The 24,112-nt window shown below is 43.0% G+C and overlaps 1 protein-coding gene across 1 annotated transcript in view; it reads right to left on the reverse strand.

Moving 5' to 3' along the window:
* Window positions 1–782: 782 nt before the first annotated feature.
* Window positions 783–24,112, reverse strand: part of GGA1 (golgi associated, gamma adaptin ear containing, ARF binding protein 1) — a 36,199-nt gene continuing 12,869 nt past the window's right edge. The window contains exons 7-17 of the mRNA XM_056525300.1: window positions 20,597–20,677; window positions 20,374–20,511; window positions 20,212–20,293; window positions 17,120–17,227; window positions 16,903–17,037; window positions 7,434–7,495; window positions 6,899–7,062; window positions 4,276–4,460; window positions 3,753–3,922; window positions 3,557–3,667; window positions 783–3,383 (exon numbers count right to left, since the gene is read on the reverse strand). Of these exons, the coding sequence (XP_056381275.1) occupies window positions 3,273–3,383; window positions 3,557–3,667; window positions 3,753–3,922; window positions 4,276–4,460; window positions 6,899–7,062; window positions 7,434–7,495; window positions 16,903–17,037; window positions 17,120–17,227; window positions 20,212–20,293; window positions 20,374–20,511; window positions 20,597–20,677 (1,347 nt within the window). The 3' untranslated portion in view covers window positions 783–3,272. The remainder of the gene's footprint in view (window positions 3,384–3,556; window positions 3,668–3,752; window positions 3,923–4,275; window positions 4,461–6,898; window positions 7,063–7,433; window positions 7,496–16,902; window positions 17,038–17,119; window positions 17,228–20,211; window positions 20,294–20,373; window positions 20,512–20,596; window positions 20,678–24,112) is intronic.

The following is a 24,112-nucleotide window of genomic DNA, read 5'->3' on the forward strand; positions in this document are numbered from 1 at the left end:
TCCAAATGGAACTGCTTGCACAGTTAATCACTGACTAAAATTGTCACCGCAGTGGCCAGTAATTGGCTGAGCATGCAGTTACTGCTGGGAAGCAACGGTGAGCCGTGGGGACCAGGAGCCAGTGGAGCAGAAGCTTTAAGAAGAAAATAAAAAAAATAAAATGAATGAATGGAGGGCACCAAGCATGCATGGCCAGCATTCCATTTACTCTCTATGGAGCTTCCAAACATTGCGAAGTGCTGAGCTCCACACTGCTTGAAAGCCCTATAGAGAATGAACTGAGCACCGACTGTGCATGCACTCTTGTTAATTTAGGCTAACAATTTCCCTGCATTCTTTTGATCAGTGAGGGTCCCTGCAGTCGTCATCCTGCCATTTAGCTGCTGGTGGGTTACATACTCTAATAGTAATGAAATCTACCTTGCGATTGCTGTTATGTCCATATAAGTGTGTCACTGCAGTTATTCACACAGCCCTATTGTTCCCATCTAGATTTTTTGTATGCAGCAGCTTAACAGGGGTCATGAAACTGAGCATGACCTTCTCCCTCCTACAGTTCCAATTATTGACTCAGTATGATCAGCTTTATTACAATTGCATGTTTCTGTTATACATTTATGTTTTGTTTGCATTAGAGGTAACAACACTAGAAAATAAATTATCATGACCCCCCCCCCACCCTCCAAAGACACTGGTCAGTTTTCAATCTGCAGCCCCTGGGATCTGCCATCAACACATCAGGGAAGGAGGACACTTCTATCTGACACAATCTGATATATAGGCATCTTCCCAGTAAAATGGATTTTTATTTTTACCTACAATTCTATTACCTGTTAGTCTAGAGAATTATTTTTCTGCCACATAAAGGCCCTTTTTAGATGGGCTAGCTGCAGGACAATAGCAAGCTCCAATCTTCTTGAACCATGCTAGTTAAAAAAGCCTTTACACAGTCTGAGCCAGGTTTGGCTGCATAAATCATGACTGGATTTGTGCGGTCCTTTACTTCTATCATTCGTCTTCTGCACATGCCCTATTATACGGGGAAATGAGCAGGCATCGCGCAAGGATTTTTAAACCGGCCAAAACTATGGCATCAACTAAAGAACAAGCATTTGTTCATTAGTCAGCTGATCGCTGGGCCTATTACACAGGACATTGAATGGAAGATGTTGACCATGGCAGATGAAAGCATCAGACTGGGTTGCCCATGTTTTTAATATAAATTTGTGTGAACAGATCTAATCAGCAAACAGTTAACACTTCACAGCAGACCCACAATGGAATGGTTTCCTTTATTACATTCAGTTATGAAGACATTGTGCCAGATCTTAGACTTCAGATGTAGAGAAGAGCTCGCTGCCATGTTATCCTCTACGACGCAAACACATGAACTCCATCTGTATAACTAGTACACAGGCTGCTTTAAATGAATGTATCAAACCTTCCAGGATTTAGTGTGGAATAAAGGACACGGTGGAAGGATTATTCAGAAGCACAGCCTAAATATGCTGTAACATAAGCCACTGCATTGGTTGTTTGGGAAACTTCTGCTTTCAGAAACAAGTGATAATAATGTTTATTGTTAAGGATCTTAAAACACATAAGATAACTGAGCTGCAGCATGTGTTCCTGATAACTTCCCTATTCTACAGATACCGCCCCCTGGATGATAGAGAGAAACTTAGTGTGTCTTCATCATGTGCTTAGACTAGACAGTGAAACTGTGTTTACCTCTATAAAGCATGTTCATGCAGCAGTGAGGCCTGGCCCGCTTGTCAGTTATAGTACGCTATACTGGACATTTGTCTAGTTTTGTACAGTAAAAGTAGAGGTACCTGCCTTTATATAGCTAGGGCAATTGTGGTTACAAATACACTAGGTTAGGTGGGGACAGAGAGCACAGATATTGCTCATACAGAACCCAATCCTGCAACACTTACTACACAGCATCTGCAGGCCTGACAGAGATGTCACTTGGATTGTTTGCTGGGGGTAAGGATTGCCCTGGTTGGGATACAGAATACTGCAGGACTGCGAGTACAGACATAACATATACTACACAGCATCAAGAGGCCTGGCAGCAGTAAATATAGAGGGAGGATGAAGTCTGCCACATCAATCTTCATTCATGTGCAAGTGGCTTTAACTCATAGAAGGGAACTGAACAGACTGACTCAGTAAAAGAGGGGAAGTGGTCAGCACGATGCAGCAGCACCCAGAAGCCGCAAGAGTCATTTCATAAGACCACATCGAGCAGCCGGCTGAGTAGGAACCTGTGCACAGGATGCTGTAGTTACAACGCTTAAGAAATGTGTAGATGAAATCGACATGAAAGAAAAACTTAATTTGCCTTTAATAAAAATAGGTGACCCTTGTTGTTATGGCCAATTAAAGCTCATACATCCATGGCCACTTGTGCAGCCAACACTAACGTCAGATAGCAGCAAATCATTTGGAAAAGATTCAGTATGTAAGTGATCATGAGCTTAGGGTTAGTAGGATTTCCTATCTGAAACCCATTGCCCAATGTCTTCTTGCTGTAGTTCTTTTTATCTTTCCAGGCTTCAGATACTGTCATTGTCCTGGGATACACATAGCTCAGCACAGAAAATATCTGTCATGTTGGTGAAGAATTATAAGAAGCAAAAGCTAAAATTATACTAAAAATTTGTAATAGATGCAACAAATTAAAGGATGGCAGAGAAAGTTCCCTGAAAGGCAGGGACTTTAGGGACAGGTAGTGACAGCTTTTCAAGTCACACAGTAGGTTTATCTCAAGGCTTATTTAGCTACACAGGAATAAAATATTACATGAACCCTGTAAGAGGCAACGCCACAACGCCAACGATGGCGCCAGCACTTTGAAGAATAAACCAAGGAGACGGATATTCAACAAGATCATCTGATGATTCCACAAAATCATAGAAATCAAAGTATATTCGATGAAGACAATATAACATATAGAGGAAGGGTGAGAACCTGGTGACAGCTGAGCTCATTTACTATACACAGGGGGAACAGCTGAGACTTACCCCATAACAAAAAGGCCAGAAGGACCATTCCTGCACAGATAGTGGGATAAAGAAAAAGAAAGAAGGGGTAAAGAAAGAGATCTTACAATGTCCCAGGGGTCTGTAACAGCAGGAAGGGGACACTAAGGAGCAGCCAAACTAGTCATGAAGATTGATGGGTAGTGCAGTTCATGTTGGGTCTCCAGCCACCATCAAGTGCCAGCACAACATTTTTCTCCTTCATATCCTTCCAGAGTTTACCTACAGATTCCCCCACTTCTCCACAGGAGGAAAATCATCCACATCTCCCATTTCATCAAAGGACTCCTCTCCTTGGGTGTAGGTTAGTTTGTATCGTAAGCGAACTTTTTCCTGTGTGTGAAAGAAAAATGAAAATATTATGACATGTTTTACAACTAGTTATATACATAAAGAATAATGTGGAGGGGGGAGGGGGAGACGTGTCTACGCAGACAATGACGGACTTTGTCTGGGTCATTATTGTTTTCCCTCTTTGAGCTACCAGGGTGGAGGCAGCATTATACCTGTGTGGGATTGGCCAGCAGCAGCACCTGAGTGACAGCAGATGGAGGCAGAATTGGGTTGAATGCCGGAAGTTCAGTGCCAGATGCTGGCTGCAACTTTACCCTCATGGTCTATAACAAGAAAGAAGTATCAGAGATGACACAAGGTTTGCCTGTGTGGCAACAATAATTTATGAGACACCCCACCCTATCTAACCTTAGGAACAGCAGCCTGAAAACTAATTCCAGTGACAGGGAGTGGAGCTGTACTTAGCATGGAGATCACAACCACCAATATGTCTGGTCTCCCTGCAGGAGTGTCCTGAGCAAAATGGAAGAGAACACGGAAACTGCGCTGGTCATACACAGTGACGGGGAGGATGTTACCTGCAGGCAAAACAAGATAATGAGGCAACAAGAACCTTGTGAGACTGTTTACAGGCTAAAATACAATGTTAACAGAAAAAGGGAGATTGTGGTCATCTGCATGTCTGGCAAATTATAGCCTTAGCAAACAGATATTTTTCATTGGGAGAAGCAATGGCCCCTGGGGAAAGAATGTAGTATTACATGACCGCCATGTAAACAGCTGGCTCATATCCACTTAAGCAGAAGTTTCTACTTGTTAAAGGCTTCCCATGCTGGCTCACAGAGAGTGGCACATTTAGAATATCTAAATATAGGGCATAAATTGTAGAAATAAGTTACAATCCCCTCCTCCACCGCTTACTGATCCGTACTTGGTTTGATTGACTCCAGAGGCACAGTGACAGCAGTAAGGGAAATCTCTGTTTTCGCAGGGGAAGATTGCCCTGGAGTAATAAATGGCAGCTCTCCTACTACAGGTGGCTGCGGAAGCAGAGGTGCAGATGGAGGAGCTTTACTCTGCAGATCTCGTAAAGTAGGTTTAAGCTGGGTTTTTTCCCTGAAACGAGACAAATCAGACATGTAAAAATAATAGCCCACGAGCCCTGATCACTTATTATTTAGACTGAAGCAAAGCATGGCCTATCTTTACTCTTCCTAATATGAAAGTGTCAGAGGTTACAAGATAGTAAACTAGTTATAAGGTGGCATATTGATCATATTGGAGATGTATGGCTTATATGGGTGTTCACTGGTTGTATGATCCGTATATGGAATTTAATGTAGGTATACATGTTATATAGAGCAGTAGTGGCTATATAGGGGTATACTGGCTGTTATATAGACTTATACTGGTTATTATAAGGCAGTATATTGATATATAAGGGAGTGTAGAGGTTATATGGCATGTACTGGTTATTATCTGGAGGTCTGAAAGGCTAAAATCAAAGTTTGACTCAGACACGTTTTCATATTTTCATTGGATACCATAATTTAAAAAAAATTCCTTACGTAGAGACAGGACGCCCACACTTGAGCAATGATGTCTAATAGAAAGCATGAAGTACAGTATATGTACATTTCTTATGTGTCTCTGTAGTTACATAATACAAGAAAATTGTCTGTTCCTGCAGTCTCTACCATCATCTACCTACAAGAACAGCATCTTACTGTAGAGAACTTAACACCGCTTCTAACTCACTTAACTGGGTTAATATGGTCCAAGCAGCATGTAATAAAGCCTACAGAAGATGCATTTTTTTGCTGTAATGTAATAAAGGATATAGAAGATAAATCTTTGCTTGAATGTTAAGAAGTCTACAGAAGTTGTATCTTTGAAGGGAACCAATCATTACATTTTACCATATACAGCGAATGACAATGCATTATATATGGTAAAATCTTTATCCTCACCATCCCCGGGGGACATTTTTGCCCCCAAGGATAGTGAGGATATGAAATTTGTAAGTTACTCCCCTGGCCGGTAAGTATTCCCCTTGGTAAAAGTTATGTTTACCTAGTCCCGTCACTCTAGCTATAGTGACGCTCCCTCGGCGTGATTGACGGCCCCGTGTCATCGCTCTGCTCCCTGAGCAGACAGAGCAGAGCGGTGACGTAGGCAGTCAATCACTTTTATGGGTCATCACTACAGCCAGAGCGACTGGACTAGGCAAGTACAGCTCCCAACTCAGACGACTACTAATGGGCCGACGGGGGTAACTTACAAACTTAATAACCTCACCATACCTGGGTGCAAAAACATTCCCCGGGGATGGTAAGGATAAAGATTTTACCATAAATATTGCGTTACATATGGTAGAATCTAATGCTTGGTTACCTTTAAATAGTTATTCTGAGTGCAGTGATTCAAAGTGTAACTGCAGAAAAGCCTACATCACACAAGATTCCTACTGCCCCTGTACTGCCCTATGAACAGCTGCTACTTTAACCTTGCAGATTGTAAGCCCTCACAGGCAGGATCCTCTCTCCTCTGTACCAGGCTGTCATTTACTTAATTTATGTTTATTGTACTTGTTTTTGTGTTATGCATTTTAACCCCAAGCATATGTAAAGTGCCCTAAAACTAATGCTTAGTCAAACTGACTTTTGGTCATTCACTTGGCAAATTAAATTCAACTGTATAAATGTTAAGTTTGGCGCTCACATGACCAGTGACAGGACGCACTAGGACGTTGAGACACAAAACATGCATATGTAAATTGAGTAGGCAGGGCTTTGCCTCCTGTGCGAGATTCAGGGAATAAAGAAGAGGATCTTATAGGGGACATATCTCAGGACCTACAGGATGGATTTTGGTAAGTGACCCATAGAACCCAAGTGACTCCTGTTCATCCACACTATAACCCAGTACATTGGGTTTAGTGTGGGTGAACAGGCTGACAGTTTTCCTTTAAAAAGTATAAGCGTTGCCTCATCTACAATATGTAGTTCATTAAGATGGAAAAAAGTTTAAAAAAAAAGGGCAAAGCTGATAAGGCTATGTTCACACAGGCAGGTTACTCGCGATTTTCGCACTACGGGTTTGAGTTTCCCACTGCAGATATTCCACCTTGGAATCTCTGTAGCCAAAAATCTGCAGAAGATTACATTGACCTCAATGGGATCTGCTTCAGATTTTCCACTGTGGAAATTCCACTGTGGGAAACTCACGGGTGACCTAACCTGTCTGTGTGAATGTACCTTAACAGTTCTTGCTAGATTTGTTGAAACAACATTGATACTTGGGTACATTTTTATCACTGTTAGGGCGAATCTTCACATGCTTACTGTTTTTTTTTTGGGGGGGGGGGGAAATAAGGATAAACTAAAATTCCCCCCTTTTCTTCACCATTTTTATGTTAATTTCCTCCACCAGCTGAACTTGAAGGACATATGTTTGGAAATCTTGGCTGAAGTGTAACCCCACCCTTCCCCACTTAGTGCTAGATTACTCAACACAATTATTTCTGGTAGACATGAATTGCTCTTAAATCTCACCATCGCATCTGCACTGCACTGGGTGGCAGGGACTGCTGCAGCAGTGTCTTTCCAAGTAGGTCTAGGTCCTCTAAAGCTTTGTTAGACTGTGGTGTAGACTGTGTATGATGCACAGGTAATGACACCTTCTCAGAAGTGGGAGCTTCAGTTTCTGTTTCTGAAGACTGAAAAAAAACAAGACCCAAAAGGTTATTTATGTTGGTAAAGGCCTTGTGTGAGAACAGAAATGGACACCCTCCAAAAAGTAATCACCAAAAGCAACAAAGCAGCAAAAGACAGCATGGTGACATTCTAGGTGAACACCCAGTCAACCCTAATATAAGATTCAGAGAAGAATCTAAGTGGAAGATTCCATGTCAATGCCTGTTCAACAAGTCCTGATACTTCCACAGTAAACCACCCTGTATTCCAGCAGATACATGTAGTGAAAGAAAAGCTGTGCTGGAGCCAAGAACAATTATCCACATGTGTGAACATGTTGGCTCTCTGGTGCGTCCATTTTTACAGATTTCAACAGATGGCAGCTACTTATTACCTGAAAGCTATTCCACGAAGATGATTCCAGAGTCTGTGCAGGGGGGACGGGGTCATTTAATCCTAGAATTAGAGAATACAGTATAATGAATGACACACAGTAATTGCTTTCCATAGATCCCTGCCAAATCGGTTCTAACCCTGGCATAAAAGCAATCCAATGAATATGTGGAGATCATGTGCAGCTCCACTGTCCTTCATGACTGGATCGGAGCTGCACTGAGACTTCTCATTTCTTCATCCTCTACTTCAAAAACAAATGGTTAGAAGTCGTGAGCCAAAGGAATTCAGGGAGTCAATGGAAAATCTCTGGATTCAAGGAAATTGCTAGCCATATATATTAGCTACTTAACCCAAAGCACCTATCCATCAGGATCAGGAGCTCCATAGCAGGTATGGAGTCCTTTTAAAAAACAGTGCATTTTTTACATGTGGTTGCATGTAAAAGCTCAGTAAAGTTCTACATGAAAGCTCCCAATGAAATCAGTGAGAGAGCGTTTAAAAAAAAAAAACAAAAAAAAAAAAACTGCATGAAAAGCCTGATTTAGAGGTGGATTTTTCAGCTGATTTTTTTCCCTTGTGAACATACTCTTATAGTAAAAAGTTACAGTTTATTTATACATTTCCAGAAAAAAACAAAAACAGAGTAGTGACACATGACAGAGGTCTAAGAAAAGGAACTGAAAGGTTCAAGAATTTGTAAGTGATTTATTTTAACCTCTTAAGGACTTAGGGCATACCTGTACGCCCTAAGCCCGGTCCCGGTGTGAAAAACGGGGTCACGCCGTGACCCCGCATCACACCGGGTCGGTCCCGGCTGCTAACGGTAGCCGGGACCCTGGGCTAACAGCGCGCGGCATCGATCAGCATGTGTTATAGGTCCCTATGGGAGCTATAACACTGCAAAAAAAAAAGTTTTAAAAAAAAGTTAACAAAGGTCATTTAACCCCTTCCCTATTAAAAGTTTGAATCACCCCCCTTTTCCCATAAAAAAAAAAATCGGTGTAAATAAAAATAAACATATGTGGTATCGCCGCGTGCAAAAATGTCCGAACTATAAAAATATATCATTAATTAAATTGCACGGTCAATGGCGTGCGCGCAAAAAATTCCAGAGTCCAAAATAGTGTATTTTTGGTCACTTTTTATATCATGAAAAAATGAATAAAAAGCGATCAAAACAAAAATGGTACTGATAAAAACTTCAGAACACTGCGCAAAAAATGAGTCCTCATACCGGCTCGTACGCGGAAAAATAAAAAAGTTGTAGGGGTTAGAAGATGATAATTTTTAACATATACATTTTCCTGCATGTAGTTCTGATTTTTTTCCGAAGTACGACAACATCCAACCTATATAAGTAGGGTATCATTTTAACCGTATGGACCTACAGAATAAAGATCAGGTGTTATTTTTACCGAAAAATGCACTGCGTAGAAACGGAAGCCCCAAAAATTACAAAATGAAATTTTTTCTTCAATTTTGTCGCACAATGATTTTTTTCTCCGTTTCGCCGTGGATTTTTTGGTAAAATGACTAATGTCACTGCAAAGTAGAATTGGTGGCGCAAAAAATAAGTAATCATATGGATTTTTAGGTGCAAAATTGAAAGCGTTATGATTTTTAGAAGGTGATGAGGAAAAAATGAAAATGCAAAAACGGAAAAACGCTGAGTCCTTAAGGGGTTAAAAAAGTCATGTCTGCCTTAAAAAGTCTCGGTGTAGCCCTGACCTTAACACATGTGTAAGAATAAACTTCTCATTGATACAACTTAACAAAGATGGCCAGAATGTCCAGAGGCTTGCAGAGGAGAGACAAGAACAGACAAGTGAATTGTGTTATGTGCTGAGGTGAAGATGGATGGAAACTCAGCTGTCAATGAAGGAAAATTGTTTAAGGGGAACTCCGGTACATAGGATCCTGTGGATAGGGGATAAGTGTCTGATTACCGGGGGCCGGCCGATGGAACCCCCACCCTGGCTCTCTCCATGCACGAAGCGATCTCCACTCTGTGCAGGGATTTCTGTCAACCACGGTACGAAGCGGTGGCCAACACGCTCCTCCATGTATCTCTATGGGAGAGCTGGAGATACACAAATGCTGTTTCTCCGGCTCTCCCATAGAGATACATGGAGGAGCGTGTCGGATGCCACATCGAGCAAAATACATTAGAGGGTAAATGTAACACTGAGGTCAGTTTCAGACAGTTGTGATAAAAGATCATAGAGCTTCAGACACCACTGAATAGTATAAATGCAAAGTGTACCTTTCCTGGATCTGATAGTGGTTGTCAAATTCATAAAATCTCCTTTTTATTTTTCAGCGAAGTTTCAAAGAGGTGGTGCTGCTTGCTCAAGTGCCACAGTCTGGCATACCACATTGCTCGCCCCCACCACCCAGCCCCTCCTTTAGTGATGGACTGGGCTGTTAGACTGTGGCACTTGAGCAGCTCAGCACCACCTCCTTGACGCTGAGAAATAAAAATGCTATTTTATTTTGCCAACCACCATCAGCTCCAGTAAAAGATATGGTTTTCTCTTCTACCCTAACAGCTATCTAATGGTGTCTGTAGTTCATACTAGCCAATACAGCTAATATATTCCCTTTAATGTCTGCTAATTGGCGCAAAGGGTTAGGATTTTAAGTATAATGGTCATCTTAAACTAACCCTAACCTGTTAAAGTGCTGCAGCTTCCTCACTGGTGACTAATGTGAACAGGCTGTGCTAATGCCTGTACATACCCACACACTCCACAATAGTGATGTCTAGTAACCAGCTGAGTTTATGAAGAATACAACATCCTGTCTCTTAACCCCTTCATGACCCAGCCCATTTTCACCTTCAGGACCTGGGCATTTTTTGAAAATCTGATCACTGTCACTTTAAACATTAATAACTCCGGAATGCTTTTACTTATAATTCTGATTCCGAGTTTTTTTTTTCGTGACATATTCTACTTTATGTTATTGGTAAAATTTCACAGATATTTGCATCCTTTCTTGGTAAAAAATCTAAAAATTTCATGAAAATTTTGAAAATTTAGCATTTTTCTAACTTTGAAAGTCTCTGCTTGAAAGGAAAATGGATATTCCAAATAAATTACATATTGATTCACATATACAATATGTCTACTTTGTGTTATTACTTTTGAAAGACACCAGAGGGCTTCAAAGTTCCGCAGCAATTTTCCAATTTTTCTCAAGATTTTCAAAATCGGAATTTTTCAGGGCCCAGTTCAGGTTGGAAGTGGATTTTAAGGGTCTTCATATTAGAAATACCCCATAAATGACCCCATTATAAAAACTGCACCCCCAAAGTATTCAAAATGACATTCAGTAAGTGTTTTAACCCTTTAGGTGTTTCACAGGAATAGCAGCAAAGTGAAGGAGAAAATTCTAAATCTTCATTTTTTACACTCGCATTTTCTTGTAGACCCAATTTTTGAATTTTTACAAGGGGTAAAAGGAGAGAAATCACCCTAAAATTTGTAACCCAATTTCTCTCAAGTAAGGAAATACCTCATATGTGTATGTAAAGTGTTCGGCGGGCGCAGTAGAGGGCTCAGAAGGGAAGGAGCGACAATGGGATTTTGGAGAGTGAGTTTTTCTGAAAGGGTTTTTGGGGGGCATGTCCCATTTAGGAAGCCTCTATGGTGCCAGAACAGTGGACCCCCCCACATGTGACCCCATTTTGGAAACTATACCCCTTATGGAATTTAATAAGGGGTGCAGTGAGCAGTGGCGTTGCGACCCGGGTGCGGGGGGTGCGGCCCGCACCGGGTGACACCAACCTAATGGGGTGACACCAAGACGCTCCGCAGCACCCACACCCCCTCCCCAGCTACACTGACACCCCCCTATGTGCCCGACCGGCCTCCCATCCGTCAGCAACCCCCCCTGTGCTGTGTGTGCGGTGCGCCCGTCCGTTAGCAACCCCCCCCATTTCAGTGCGCCCGTCCGTCATCACGCCCCCCCCTCTCACCTTCACCAGTACTGTGCCCGGCCTCCACTCCCACGTCTGCGCCGGCCTGACGTCACACCGCATGGCCGCGCAGGGGGACGTCAGTTACGTCACTCGCATTGCGCCCGGTGAGAAGGATCGCTGCGCTGGATGGGTGAGTATGTGTGTCTGTCTCTATCTATGTTTGTGTGTGTGACTCTGTGTGTGTGTGTGTGTGACTGTGTGTGTTTGTGTGACTCTCTGAGTGTGTGTGTGACTCTGTGTATTTGTGTGACTCTGTGTGTGACTGTGTGTTTGTGTGACTCTGTGTGTGTGTGTGTGTGTGTGTGTGACTCTGTGTGTGACTCTGTGTGTGTGTGACTGTGTGACTCTGTGTGTCTGTCTGTGAGTGTGTGTCTCTCTGACTGTGTTGTTTGTGTGTGTGTCTCTCTGTGTTGTGTGTGTTTTTTTTTTGTGTGTGTGCATGTGTGTGTGTGTGTGTGTGTGTGTGTGTGGGGAGACTTTGACGCATTGTGGGGAACCTGCAAGGGAACCTGCGGCCTAATGTGGGGAGTCTATGCTACCTAATGTGGGGAGTCTATGCTACCTAATGTGGGGAGTCTATGCTACCTAATGTGCGGAGTATATGCTACCTAATGTGCAGAGTCTATGATACCTAATGTGCGGAGTCTATGCTACCTAATGTGGGGAGTCTATGCTAGCTAATGTGGGGAATCTGTGCTACCGAATGTGGGGAAACTGCTACCTAATGTGGGGAATCTGTGCTACCTAATATGGGGAAATTGCTACCTAATGTGGGGTAACTGGTACCTACCTAATGTGGGGAAACTGGTACCAAATGTGGGGAATCTATGCTGCCTAATGTGGGGAAAAGATGCTACCTAATGTGGGGAAAAGATGCTACCTAATGTGGGGAAACTGCTACCTACCTAATGTGGGGGAACTGCTGCCTACCTAATGCTCCCCCCCCTGGCAGTAGCACCCTCATCATCCGCCAGCAACTACCCTCCCCCCCCAGCAGCACCTCCATCAGCAGATCCTGATGGTGGATGATGGCGGTGCTCCTGCCAGGAGGATGATCCTGCCGATGGATGATGGGGGTGATACTGCCAGGGGGGATGGCCAGTAGCACCCTCATCATCCTTCAGCAACACCCCCCCCCCCAGTAGTAGCACCCCGATCATCCACTAGCAACACCACCAATACCCCCCTCCCGTGGTAATAGCATCAGCTAACGGATGTTGAGGGGTGTTACTGCGGTTGTGGTATTATATTCAGAGGGTGCACTGTATGGCAATGTTATATTCAGAGGGCGCAGTTTGTGGTAGTGTTATATTCAGAGGGCACAGTGGGTGGTAGTATTATATTCAGAGGGCGCAGTTTGTGGTAGTATTATTAGAGATGAGCGAACTTACAGTAAATTCGATTCGTCACGAACTTGTCGGCTCAGCAGTTGATGACTTATCCTGCGTAAATTAGTTCAGCCTTCAGGTGCTCCGGTGGGCTGGAAAAGGTGGATACATTCATAGGAAAGATTCTCCTAGGACAATATCCACCTTTTCCAGCCCACGGGAGCACCTGAAAGCTGAACTAATTTATGCAGGAAAAGCCATCAACTGCCGAGCCGATAAGTTTGTGACGAGTTGAATTTACTGTAGTTTGCTCATCTCTAAGTATTATATTCAGAGGGCGCAGTGGGTGGTAGTAATATATTCAGAGTGTACAGTATGTGTTGGTATTATATTCAGAGGGTACAGTATGTGATAGTATTATATTCAGGGGTACAGTATGTGGCAGATTTATATTCAGAGGGTACAGTATATGGTAGTATTATATTCAGAGGGTACAGTATGTGATAGTATTATATTCAGGGGTACAGTATGTGGCAGATTTATATTCAGAGCGTACAGTATGTGATGGTATTATATTCAGAATGTACAGTGTGTGGTATTATTATATTCAGTGGGTATGGTGTATGGAAGGTTTATAATCAAAGAGTATAGTGTATAGTAGTATTATATTTAGAGGATACAGTGTCTGGCAGGTTTATAATAATAATTGTTTTCATATAGAGGATGAGAATGCGCTGACATAGTGAGGAGACGTCTGGGCGTCACATTCTACAGACAGAAGTTTTAGCTGGACCAGGCGGTATGTACCATCTGAATTAGATAAGGGAAGACTATAGAGAAGACGTCACTGATATCATTGTACATTCTCCTCTCTATGTCCTATCAGAGCTGTAGTCGCTTGTCAGTTCTACAGTTATGGTCAGTGAAACTACAACTCCCAGCATAACCTCACCACTGCATAAAGGGGTACATTTTTTTTAATCAACTGGTGCTACAAAGTTAAACAGATTTGTAAATTACTTCTATTTAAAAATCTTAATCCTTCCAGTACTTATTAGCTGCTGTATAAGCGATTCACAGGAAGTTATTTTCTTTTTTAATTTCTTTTCTGTCTGACCACAGTGCTCTGTGCTGACACGTCTGTCCATGTTAAGAACTGTCCATAGTAGGAGCAAATCCCCATAGCAAACCTATCCTGCTCTGGACAGTTCCTGACATGGACAGAGGTGTCAGCAAATAGCACTGTGGTCAGATTGGAAAGAACTACGCAACTTCCTGTGGAGCATACACCAGCTTATAAGTACTGTAAGTATAAAGATTTTAAATAGAAGTAATTTAAAAATCTGTTTAACTTTCTGGCACCAGTTGATATAAAAGTAAATGTTTTCCAGTGGAGTACCCCTTTAAGTAATTCTGGGAGCTGTATATTTAAATGGTGAAAACTTCTTTAACACTTTCCCATTCTGTGGCAACTGGTATATCTGATTATTATACTGGAATTTCTCACAATGCGCTACAACAGTGGTGTCTGTCACAACAGGCTAAAAACTTACTGGGGGGAGGGGGAGGTATGGGGGTGACACCATTTTCTACCGCACTGGGTGACACCAACCCTAGCAACGCCACTGGCAGTGAGTACTTACACCCCACTGGCGTTTGACAGATATTTGAAACAGTGGACTGTGTAAATCAAAAAAATTTTTTTTCATTTTCACAGACCACTGTTCCAAAAATCTGTCATACGCCAGTGGGGTGTAAATGCTCACTGCACCCCTTATTACATTCCGTAAGGGGTGTAGGTTCCAAAATGGGGTCACATATGGATATTTATTGTTTTGCGTTTGTCAGAACTGCTGTAACAATCAGCCACCCCTGTGCAAATCGCCTCAAATGTACATGGTGCACTCTCCCTTCTGGGCCTTGTTGTGCGCCCCCAGAGCACTTTGCGCCCACATATGGGGTATCTCCGTACTCACGAGAAATTGCGTTACAAATTTAGAGGGTCTTTTTTCCCTTTTACCTCTTGTGAAAATGAGAAGTATAGGGCAACACCAGCATGTCAGTGTAAAAAATAAAATTTTTTACACTAACATGCTGGCGTAGACCCCAACTTCCCCTTTTCATAAGGGGTTAAAGAAGAAAAAGCCCCCCAAAATTTGTAAGGCAATTTCTCCCGAGTACGGCGATACCCCATATGTGTCCCAAAACTGTTGCCCTGAAATACGACAGGGCTCCAAAGTGAGAGAGCGCCATGCGCATTTGAGGCCTGAATTAGGGATTTGCATAGGGGTGGACATAGGGGTATTCTATGCCAATGATTCCCAAACAGGGTGCCTCCAGCTGTTGCAAAACTCCCAGCATGCCTGGACAGTCAATGGCTGTCCGGCAATACTGGGAGTTATTATTTTGCAACAGCTGGAGGCTCCGTTTTGGAAACAGTAGCGTACCAGACGTTTTTCATTTTTGGGGGGGAGGGGGGCTGTGTAGGGGTATGTGTATATGTAGTGTTTTTTACTTTTTATTTTAGGTTAGTGTAAGTGTAGTGTAGTGTTTTTAGGGTACAGTCACATGGGCAGAGGTTCACAGCAAGTTTGCCGCTGGAAGTTTGAGCTGCAGCGCAAAATTTGCGCCATCTCAAACTTGCAGCACTCACTGTAAACCTCCGCCCATGTGAGTGTACCCTGTACATTCACATTGGGGGGAGGGGGCAAACATCCAGCTGTTGCAAACTCCGAGCATGCCCTTTGGCTGTCCGTGCATGCTGGGAGTTGTAGTTTTGCAACAGCTGGAGGAACACTGGTTTGGAAACACTAAGTTAAGTAATAAACTTTCAAGTGTTTTGCAACCAAACCTAGTGTTTCCAAACCAGTGTGCCTCCAGCTGTTGCAAAACTACAACTCCCAGCATGCCCAGACTGCCCAGGCATGCTGGAAGTTGTAGTTCGGCAATATCTGAAGGATCAGATGTTGCCGAACTACAACTTCGAGCATGCTGGGAGTTGTAGTTTTGCAACATCTGGAGGTCCACAGTTTGGAGACCACTGTATAATGGTCTCCAATCTGTGCTCTTCCAGATGTTAGAGAACTACAACTCCCAGCATGCCTGGACAGACTGAGCATGCTGAGATTTGTAGTTTTGCAACATCTGGAAGAGCACAGATTGGAGACCATTATACAGTGGTCTCCAAACTGTGGACCTCCAGATGTTGCAAAACTACAACTCCCAGCATGCCCAGAAAGCCAAAGGCAGCAGTGAGATCGCTTTACGGCGATCTCACTGCTGCCAATGAAGATGCCGCACTGCTGCTGCAAACTCACCTCCGGGACGCAGCGCCGCCGGGACCGCATGGAGGACGCCGGGACCGCCGGGACCGCTCGGGACACCACTCGGACAGGTAAGTGATGCCGGGGGACGGATCAGGGACACTTAGCAGAGCGGTGTGTGTCCTGATCCCTGTGATCGGGACTCACACACCGCGCTGCTAAGTATTTTCATAGCGAAACGCTGCTATCAGCTAGTCAGATTTGACCAGCTGATAGCAGCGATCGCTGGGGGCGGTGGGGGACGAAACCCCCCGTGGTCGCATGGTAAGATGGCTGGCTATCAGTGATAGCCACCATCTTACCGGGTGCTACGGGATGCCGCGAGTAGCGGCAGTAATGTTCATGACGTACCTGTATGTCATGGGTCGGGAACACCTTGCCACCCATGACGTACAGGTATGTCATAGGTCGGGAAGGGGTTAAAGGAGTAATGCACTTTAAAAAAAAAAAAAAAAACACCCCCAACCGCTGGGACCCCCCACGATCTCCTGCCCCGGCTCCCTGCATAAGGGGGGGGGGGTGTCGACCATGGCAGGAAGCTGCGGCCCACACGTCCTATCCATGCATCTCTTTGGGAGAGCCGGAGATACAGCATTCAGGTGTCTCCAGCTCTCCATTAGAGATAGATGGAAGGTGCTGCAGCTTCGTGTCATGGTTAACACACGTCATTCATGCATGGAGCAGGGGTGCTAGGCAGGAGATTGCAGGGGGTCCCAGCAGATGATAGCCATGTTCAAACTCAACACAGGACACCAGCGAGGCAAGGCCAATCACTGAGCCACTATGCCACCCTATATATTTTGCTTTGACATTACATTTCAAGTAGCTTCTTACCTAAGGACATGAGCTCATCATCAAGAAGAGATGTAGATGAGGACAACTGGGTTAAATTACAGGGCTGAGAAGGAACAGCAGGATATGACGGAGTCATGTCTAATCCTGAAAGATCCAGCAAAGCAGAACTGCTAGCTGAGGAAATAACAAAAAGGAGATTAAACCAACAATTTTAGAACTAAAAGATAGTTTGAAAAACCCAGATGTTTAGACTCACTTGGCATGCTACTAGAGGCAGAGTCTCCATTAACTTCTTCTCCTTTCACCAGCTGTCGGTATGTGTTGATGACTTGCGTTAAACTATCATTGGCCTGCAGAATTTCAGCTGGAAAAAGACATAAAAAGGAATTTGTCACCAGAGGAAACTTATGGGCACAGAGTTCGAATGCTGTGCCCTACCTGGAAGGTGTACATTTGTTTTTTTTGTTTTTTTAAATCAACTGGTGCCAGAAAGTTAAACAGATTTGTAAATTACTTCTATATAAAAATCTTAATCATTCCAGTACTTATCAGCTGCTGTATGCTCCACAGCTGCTGTATGCTTTTTTAATTTATTTTCTGTCTGACCACAGTGCTCTCTGCTGACACCTCTGTCCATGTCAGGAACTGTCCAGAGCAGGGGAGGTTTACTATGCAGTATATAGCAGATAAGTACTGGAAGGAAGTCATTTACAAATCTGTTTAACTTTCTGGCACCAGTTGATAAAAAAAAAAAAGTTTTCCAGTGGAGTACTCCTTTAATACATCTGCTCTGTTGCAGAATCTATTTAATTAGAGGGAGCCTAAGAGGGCAAAATCTATGCTGTAAGCAGACATTTTTTATTAGATGGACACCAAGCTAAAACCAGACATTAAAGTCAATGGGTTTTGTTGTGATCCATTGTGCAACAGACCGTCTGGCTCTAATTTCTAGCCCCAAACTGAGTCTGTGGCGGAGGTCCTAAACGGGGTCTCCGACGCAGATGTGAATGATTCCTAAGATCCCCTTTAGATGGGCAGACACCCAATAAGAGTTCTGATCTCCTTAAGCCTTTTACAATATCTTACATTGTTACACCCCTCCCATTTTTGTAATTTTTTTTAACATCTTTTTATGTGATAACTCTGAACAAATGACACTCAATATAACTCAAAACACAGCCATTAAAGGGGTACTCCAGTGGAAAAAAACATTTTTTAAATCGACTGGTGCCAAAAAGTTAAAGATTTGTAAATTTCTTCTATATAAAAATCTAAGATTAAGATTTTTATATAGAAGTCATTTACAAATATCTTAAACTTTTAGGTACCAGTTAATTCGAAAAAAAATGTTTCCCACCGGAGTACAGCTTTAATGTCTAAATCTTAGCAACAAGGCTGGGTTCACAAGGTAGAATTTCCCCATTGAATTTCCTCTTCCTGTCCATGCAAAAACCAATGGCACACAAGTAATTTGAGGCAGATCGAAACAGAATTTCCATGTGGAAATTCTGCCAGGAATCATTGTGGAATAAAAGTTCCTAGTAAAGAATAGAAGTTCCTGATGAGGATTGTTTTCAGTAAGGAAATTCAGTGAGGAAATTCTGTTTGGTGTTATAGCTCTTACACTCTAATATTGGCCACTAGAAGTGTAAAATGACACCTTATGGCAAAAAACTGTCTGAGAATCTGAAAACAAAAAAAAAAATAGTTGCTCTACATAAAGATGGCCTAGGCTATAAGAAGATTGCCAGAACTATTGCCAGAAGATTGCACGCGCTCAGCTTCATATACAAAGGTTGTCTTTCGGAAACAGGCGTATCAGTACTGCCAGCATTGCTGCGGAGGTTGGAGGGGTGGGGGTCAGCCTGTCCTGCTCAGACCATATGCCGCACACTGCATCTAGTTGGTCTGCATAGCTGTGGTCCCAGAAGGAAGCCTCTTCTAAAGACGATGTACAATAAAGCCTGCAAAAGTTTGCTGAAGACAGCAGACTAAGGATATTAATTACTGGAACCATGTCCTGTGGTCCGATGAGACCAAGATAAACTTATTTGGTTTAGATAGTTTCAAGCGTAAGTGGTGGTAACCAGGTGAAGAGTACAAAAACAAGTTCTTGCCTACCCCTTAGGGGACTGAGCTGCAGGGCAGTAATTCCAACATGATCAAGACCCCAAGCACACCCCCAAGACGACCACTGCCTTGCTAAAGCAGCTGAGGGTAAAGGTGATGGACTGGCCAAGAATGTCTCCAGACCTAAACCCTATTGAGCATCCTCAAATGGAAGGTGGGGGAGTGCAAGGTCTCGAACATTCGCCAACTCAGTGATGTCGCCATAGAGAAGTGGAAGAGGACTCCAATGGTAACCTGTGAAGCTCTGGTGAATTCCATGCCCAAGAGTTTTAAGGTAGTAATGGACAATTTGGGACCCATTTGAAAACTTCTTCTTAGGGGTGCACTCACTTTTGTTGCCAAGGTTTAGACATTAATGTCTGTGTGTTGAGTTATTTTGAGAGGACACATCATTAAACACTGTTATACAGGCTGTGCACTTACTGCTTTCCATTGTAGTAGAGTTTCATTTCTTCACATGAAAATCTAAAATAAAATATTTTCTAAAATGTGTGGTGTGTACCCACTGCTATATATACTGTACATGGCATTTACACAGGTAGAGGGCTAGCCGACCAATGATGATTTTTAAGGTTGCATGATCCCACTAAACAAGTGTTTGTCCGATCATCATCACCTAAAATCTCGCCATTTTCACTGGGCAAAGATTGTTCTGTCCAGTCAAAAAACACCAATTGTAAAAGTCCCTGATGGTTGGTTTCATGCATTATTTTGGTCAATATTTGGTCCTAATTTAAGATTTCAATAATTTCTTTGTTTTGGACCACCTACTGGATTTGTCTAAAAATACTGACCAAAATGAGGACCAAATAATGACAAAAAAAAATAAAATACATGTAAACACAGTAAAAAGTAACACTAAAACTTTCTTCCTCTCTAGGCCAAAAAAAAGCCATAGGGGGATTTACTTCAGAAATATGAATTAAAGGAGAATTGTAGTGCAATATAAGTCATCCCCTAATATAACTTATCGCGACTCCTGTACTGGGCTGTGGCAGTATGCTGGAAGGGGGTGTTCCGTCCCCACATGATGCAGCGGACAACACGCCCCCTTCATGTATCCCATATATGCCGCGGTTTCCTGCTGGGGATGACACAGCACTTCCAGCAGACTACCGCAACCCCGTACAGGAGATCGCGGGGGGCCCCAGCGGTCGGAATAAATTATATTGCACTTCAGTTCTCCTTTAACTACAGCAAGAATGTTCCTTTTCTTACCTAAAGCCTCATCATTGTCTTCTGTATCACTGGCCAAGCGGAAAAGTGTAGGCCTCATCTTCTCACAGCGCTGATACAACTCCTGCCACCCAAGAGACACAATTCATTGATGGATTCTTTTTTCATTCAATGCCATGTGAATGCCTACAGCAATGCACTAACCTTCATTAAGTCCTCACTGCCTTCAGAAGATTGCCCCGTTCTAAATGCACTCAACATTTCATTTAGGAGTTTCACATTGTTATTCACCTCTTCTATAGCATTTACTCGTTTGGAAATTTTCTCCATGCGCTTTTGGTCCTGAGGAAGAAATTACAGCACAAAGGAATGGGAAGATGAAGACTGTGACTGGCTTGGTCAGTAAACAAGGACAGAATTCTCTTACCTCCTGGACCATTTCTTTAATAAGTTTATTTGCAGCCCGTAAGTCTTCCGGATGTGTGCTCTTCAGCAGACGGGCTAACATCTAGAGTAAAAAAAGAATATGTGGACAAAAAACTAAAAGGTCACATTGAATCAGAAAAATTCCTGCAAAAATAAATAAACAGTTCTAAACTAATTCATGTTCCCTAACTACTCCTAACACTAGGGATACACCAAAAGGGAAATTTCGGTCCGAAAATGTAGGCTGTGCTTGGCCGAAAACTGAAACCGAAAATGCATTGCCCTGCCCACTTTTTTTTTTTAAATATAGTTTTTATATAAAACTTTTTTATTTTTCCATATACGGGGATGTATGAGGGCTTATTTTTTGCGCCGTGATCTGTAGTTTTTATTGGTACCATTCTAGTTCTGAGGTTGTTTATTTATTTTTATTTTTTTTAATACTTTTAAATAATTTTTTTCTGATAAAACCCCATATTTTTTTACTTCAATTTTTTTTTTAATGTTTAGGCTATTACTCTATAACTGTTCTAAGCCCTATACTGGTATGGGGGTACTCTCACTGTTATGGGGGTACCCCCATAACAGTATATGCCTTATAACAGTGATTAAAGGGGTACTCTGGTGGAAAACTTATTTTTTTATTTTTATGAACTGGTGCCAGAGAGTTAAACAAATTTGTAAATTAGGGCTATTAAAAAATCTTAATCCTTCCAGTACTTATTAGCTGCTGAATACTACAGAGGAAATTCTTTTTTTTCCTTTTTGGAACACAGAGCTCTCTGTTGACATCACGAGCACAGTGATTGAGGAAAATGTCCAGAGCAGCATATGTTTGCTATGGGGATTTTCTCCTACTCTGGATAGTTCTTAAAATGGACAGAGATGTCAGCAGAGAGCACGATGTCAACAGAGAGCACTGTGTTCCAAAAAGGAAAGAATTTCCTCTGTAGTATTCAGCAGCTAATAAGTACTGGAAGGATTAAGATTTTTTAATAAAAGTAATTTACAAATCGGTTTAACTTTCTGGCACCAGTTGATTTAAAAAAAAAAAAAAAAAGTTTTCCACCGGAGTACCCCCATAACAGCCGAAGGCTGTCGAGGCATGCTTGGAGTTGTAGCTTTGCAACAGCTGGAGGCACCCTGGATGGGAAACACTGCACTATATATTCCCAGACTTCCTCTTATGAAGATGGCCACTGGGTATGATCTGGAGCAGCTGATGCACTATGGCGGATAACTCAGAGTCACAGCGCACCCACCTGCGACCTCCTCGGCCACCACATCCACAAAGCTCATGGTCCCGTACATAGCTCAGAAGCAGACAGCTCCTTCTTGGCCCGGGTTACCACGGTTATCAGACGCGGTTCACGCGGCGCAGCTCATGACATCAGCATGACAACATCAGCCGCCTCCAATTTCTACCATTTTTGGCGGGTCCCTGGCTGCTAAAAGCAGCCGGGACCCACGGGCTATGATGTGAGCGCAGCTCCTGCACAGCAGGACTCAGGGCGTACAGGCGCGTTCTGGTGCGCTTAGTCCCTGGCGCCCAGAGCATACCTGTACGCTCTGCTTCATTTAGGCCACGCCCCACGAAAATGCATCAGCTGAAAATGCCGAAAGGGGCATTTTCAGCCGATAATTTTCGGCAGCTGAAGTTTCAGTACATCCCTACCTAACACCATTCCAGCCCTTAAAAAAAAAATCAGAGCTTTCAAAAGCTGTGTATCATACATTTCTTCCTGTAATTTCCCAGCAGGAGAAAGTGTGCGTTTCCCAGCAGGCATGACATTACTGAAGCCTGCTGGGGGACAACTTACGCCCTCACATGGTTGCAGTGCTGTGATGAATACAAGACCTCAGGCTCTGTGCATGTTTCAGTCTCTGTTGCTATCAGTGAGACTCTCCTGCAGCTTTCTAGTCTGTGCAGCTTTCTGGGAGAATCTGTGGAGCTTTCACTTACTGTGCAGCTGTCAATCAATCTCAGTGCAGAGAAACACTTTCTGAGTTTGGACTCCTGCCAGGTCGGGAGGTGACCAAACTCACTGTATTAATTGTGGCAGGGAACAGAACAGTGCCACCTAGTGGCCATTTTTTATATTACATTTTAAACATATTTATGTTGATAATTTTAAAAGCAAGTGAATGGGAAAGTGTCTGCTAATTACACAAGGAACACTATATCAAACATTTTAATTGGTGACAGGTGAAGGCTTATAGAAGGCTGACAGCAAACAGAAAATGTAGGAGCCGCCTGCACAAGCTGTATCCCACCTGAGCAAATGACAAATGACATTAGGGAGCACAAGACGGGGAATACTATGAACAAGACGAAAGGAAATTCGGTGGGATCTTTGTCCACCAAGGAACATAGAGGAAAGTTAGTTTCTTGGCTAAAATGTTCTTATTATAATAAAATATATTAAATAAAATTAAAATAAAGAGCATAGAGAAAATATTTCCTCTTTTCTTGCTCTTTGCCACATGGGGGACAAACTTTAAAAAAGGAAGAACATATTAAACCATAGAAGACCTCTCCTTGCAGTAAGACCATTGGATTGTAGGGAACCATGACTGGTGGGTCACCTCATTTGGGCTTTACTAAAAATTTGGAACATTTCAGAGAACAAAGTAAAAGATCTGCAAAGTAACGAATCCTGTTTAAACTGGTATGGCTTCCTTAAAAACTATTAGTTCTTCAAAACTGTATCTACCCCTTAGAAGAGCTTGATACCTGACATATTACAATATCAACAGCAAGGAAAGTCATTAGCTAATAGGGATTCATATTGCTCTGTCAGATTTTCAGTGGCTCAGTGTGTACACCCTGTCCATCAATCCATCCAGGAACTTGGTACACACATCTACATATCTGGCTGTAGGTTTTACCTGTTGCATCAATTCACTGGATCCTTAAAGGGGTACTCCGCCCCTAGACATCTTATCCCCTATCCAAAATGATAGGGGATAAGATGTCAGATCGCCGGGGTCCCGCCGCGTGGGACCCTCGCAATATAGCAAGCAGCACCCACCTGTAACTGCTTCCGGAAGCGCTGGAGGCACGGGGACGGAAGATCGTGATGTCACGCCCCTCCCCCTCAATGCAAGTCTATGGGAGGGGGCGTGACGGCCGTCACGCCCCCTCCTATAGACTTGCATTGAGGGGGCGGAGTCACACGGGAGTGGAGTCATGACGTCCCGATTTTCCATCCCCGTGGTCGGGAGGAATTAGCCTGAGAGCCTCCAGCACTTCCGGAAGCAGTTACAGGTGGGTGCTGCTTGCTATATTGCGGGGGTCCCCAGCGGCGGGACCCCGGCGATCTGACATCTTATCCCCTATCCTTTGGATAGGGGATAAGATGTCTAGGGGCGGAGTACCCCTTTAAATTTGTATATAACAGGGAAAACTTGAATTTATAAAATAGAACTTCTACACACAGAATGTAGATCCTTAACCTTTTGGAGAAACTTTCTAGCAAAGGACAACTCCATGGCAGAATATGGCAGATGTGTAACA

Source organism: Hyla sarda, chromosome 6 (genome assembly GCF_029499605.1).
Source record: "Hyla sarda isolate aHylSar1 chromosome 6, aHylSar1.hap1, whole genome shotgun sequence".
Lineage (NCBI taxonomy): Eukaryota > Metazoa > Chordata > Amphibia > Anura > Hylidae > Hyla > Hyla sarda.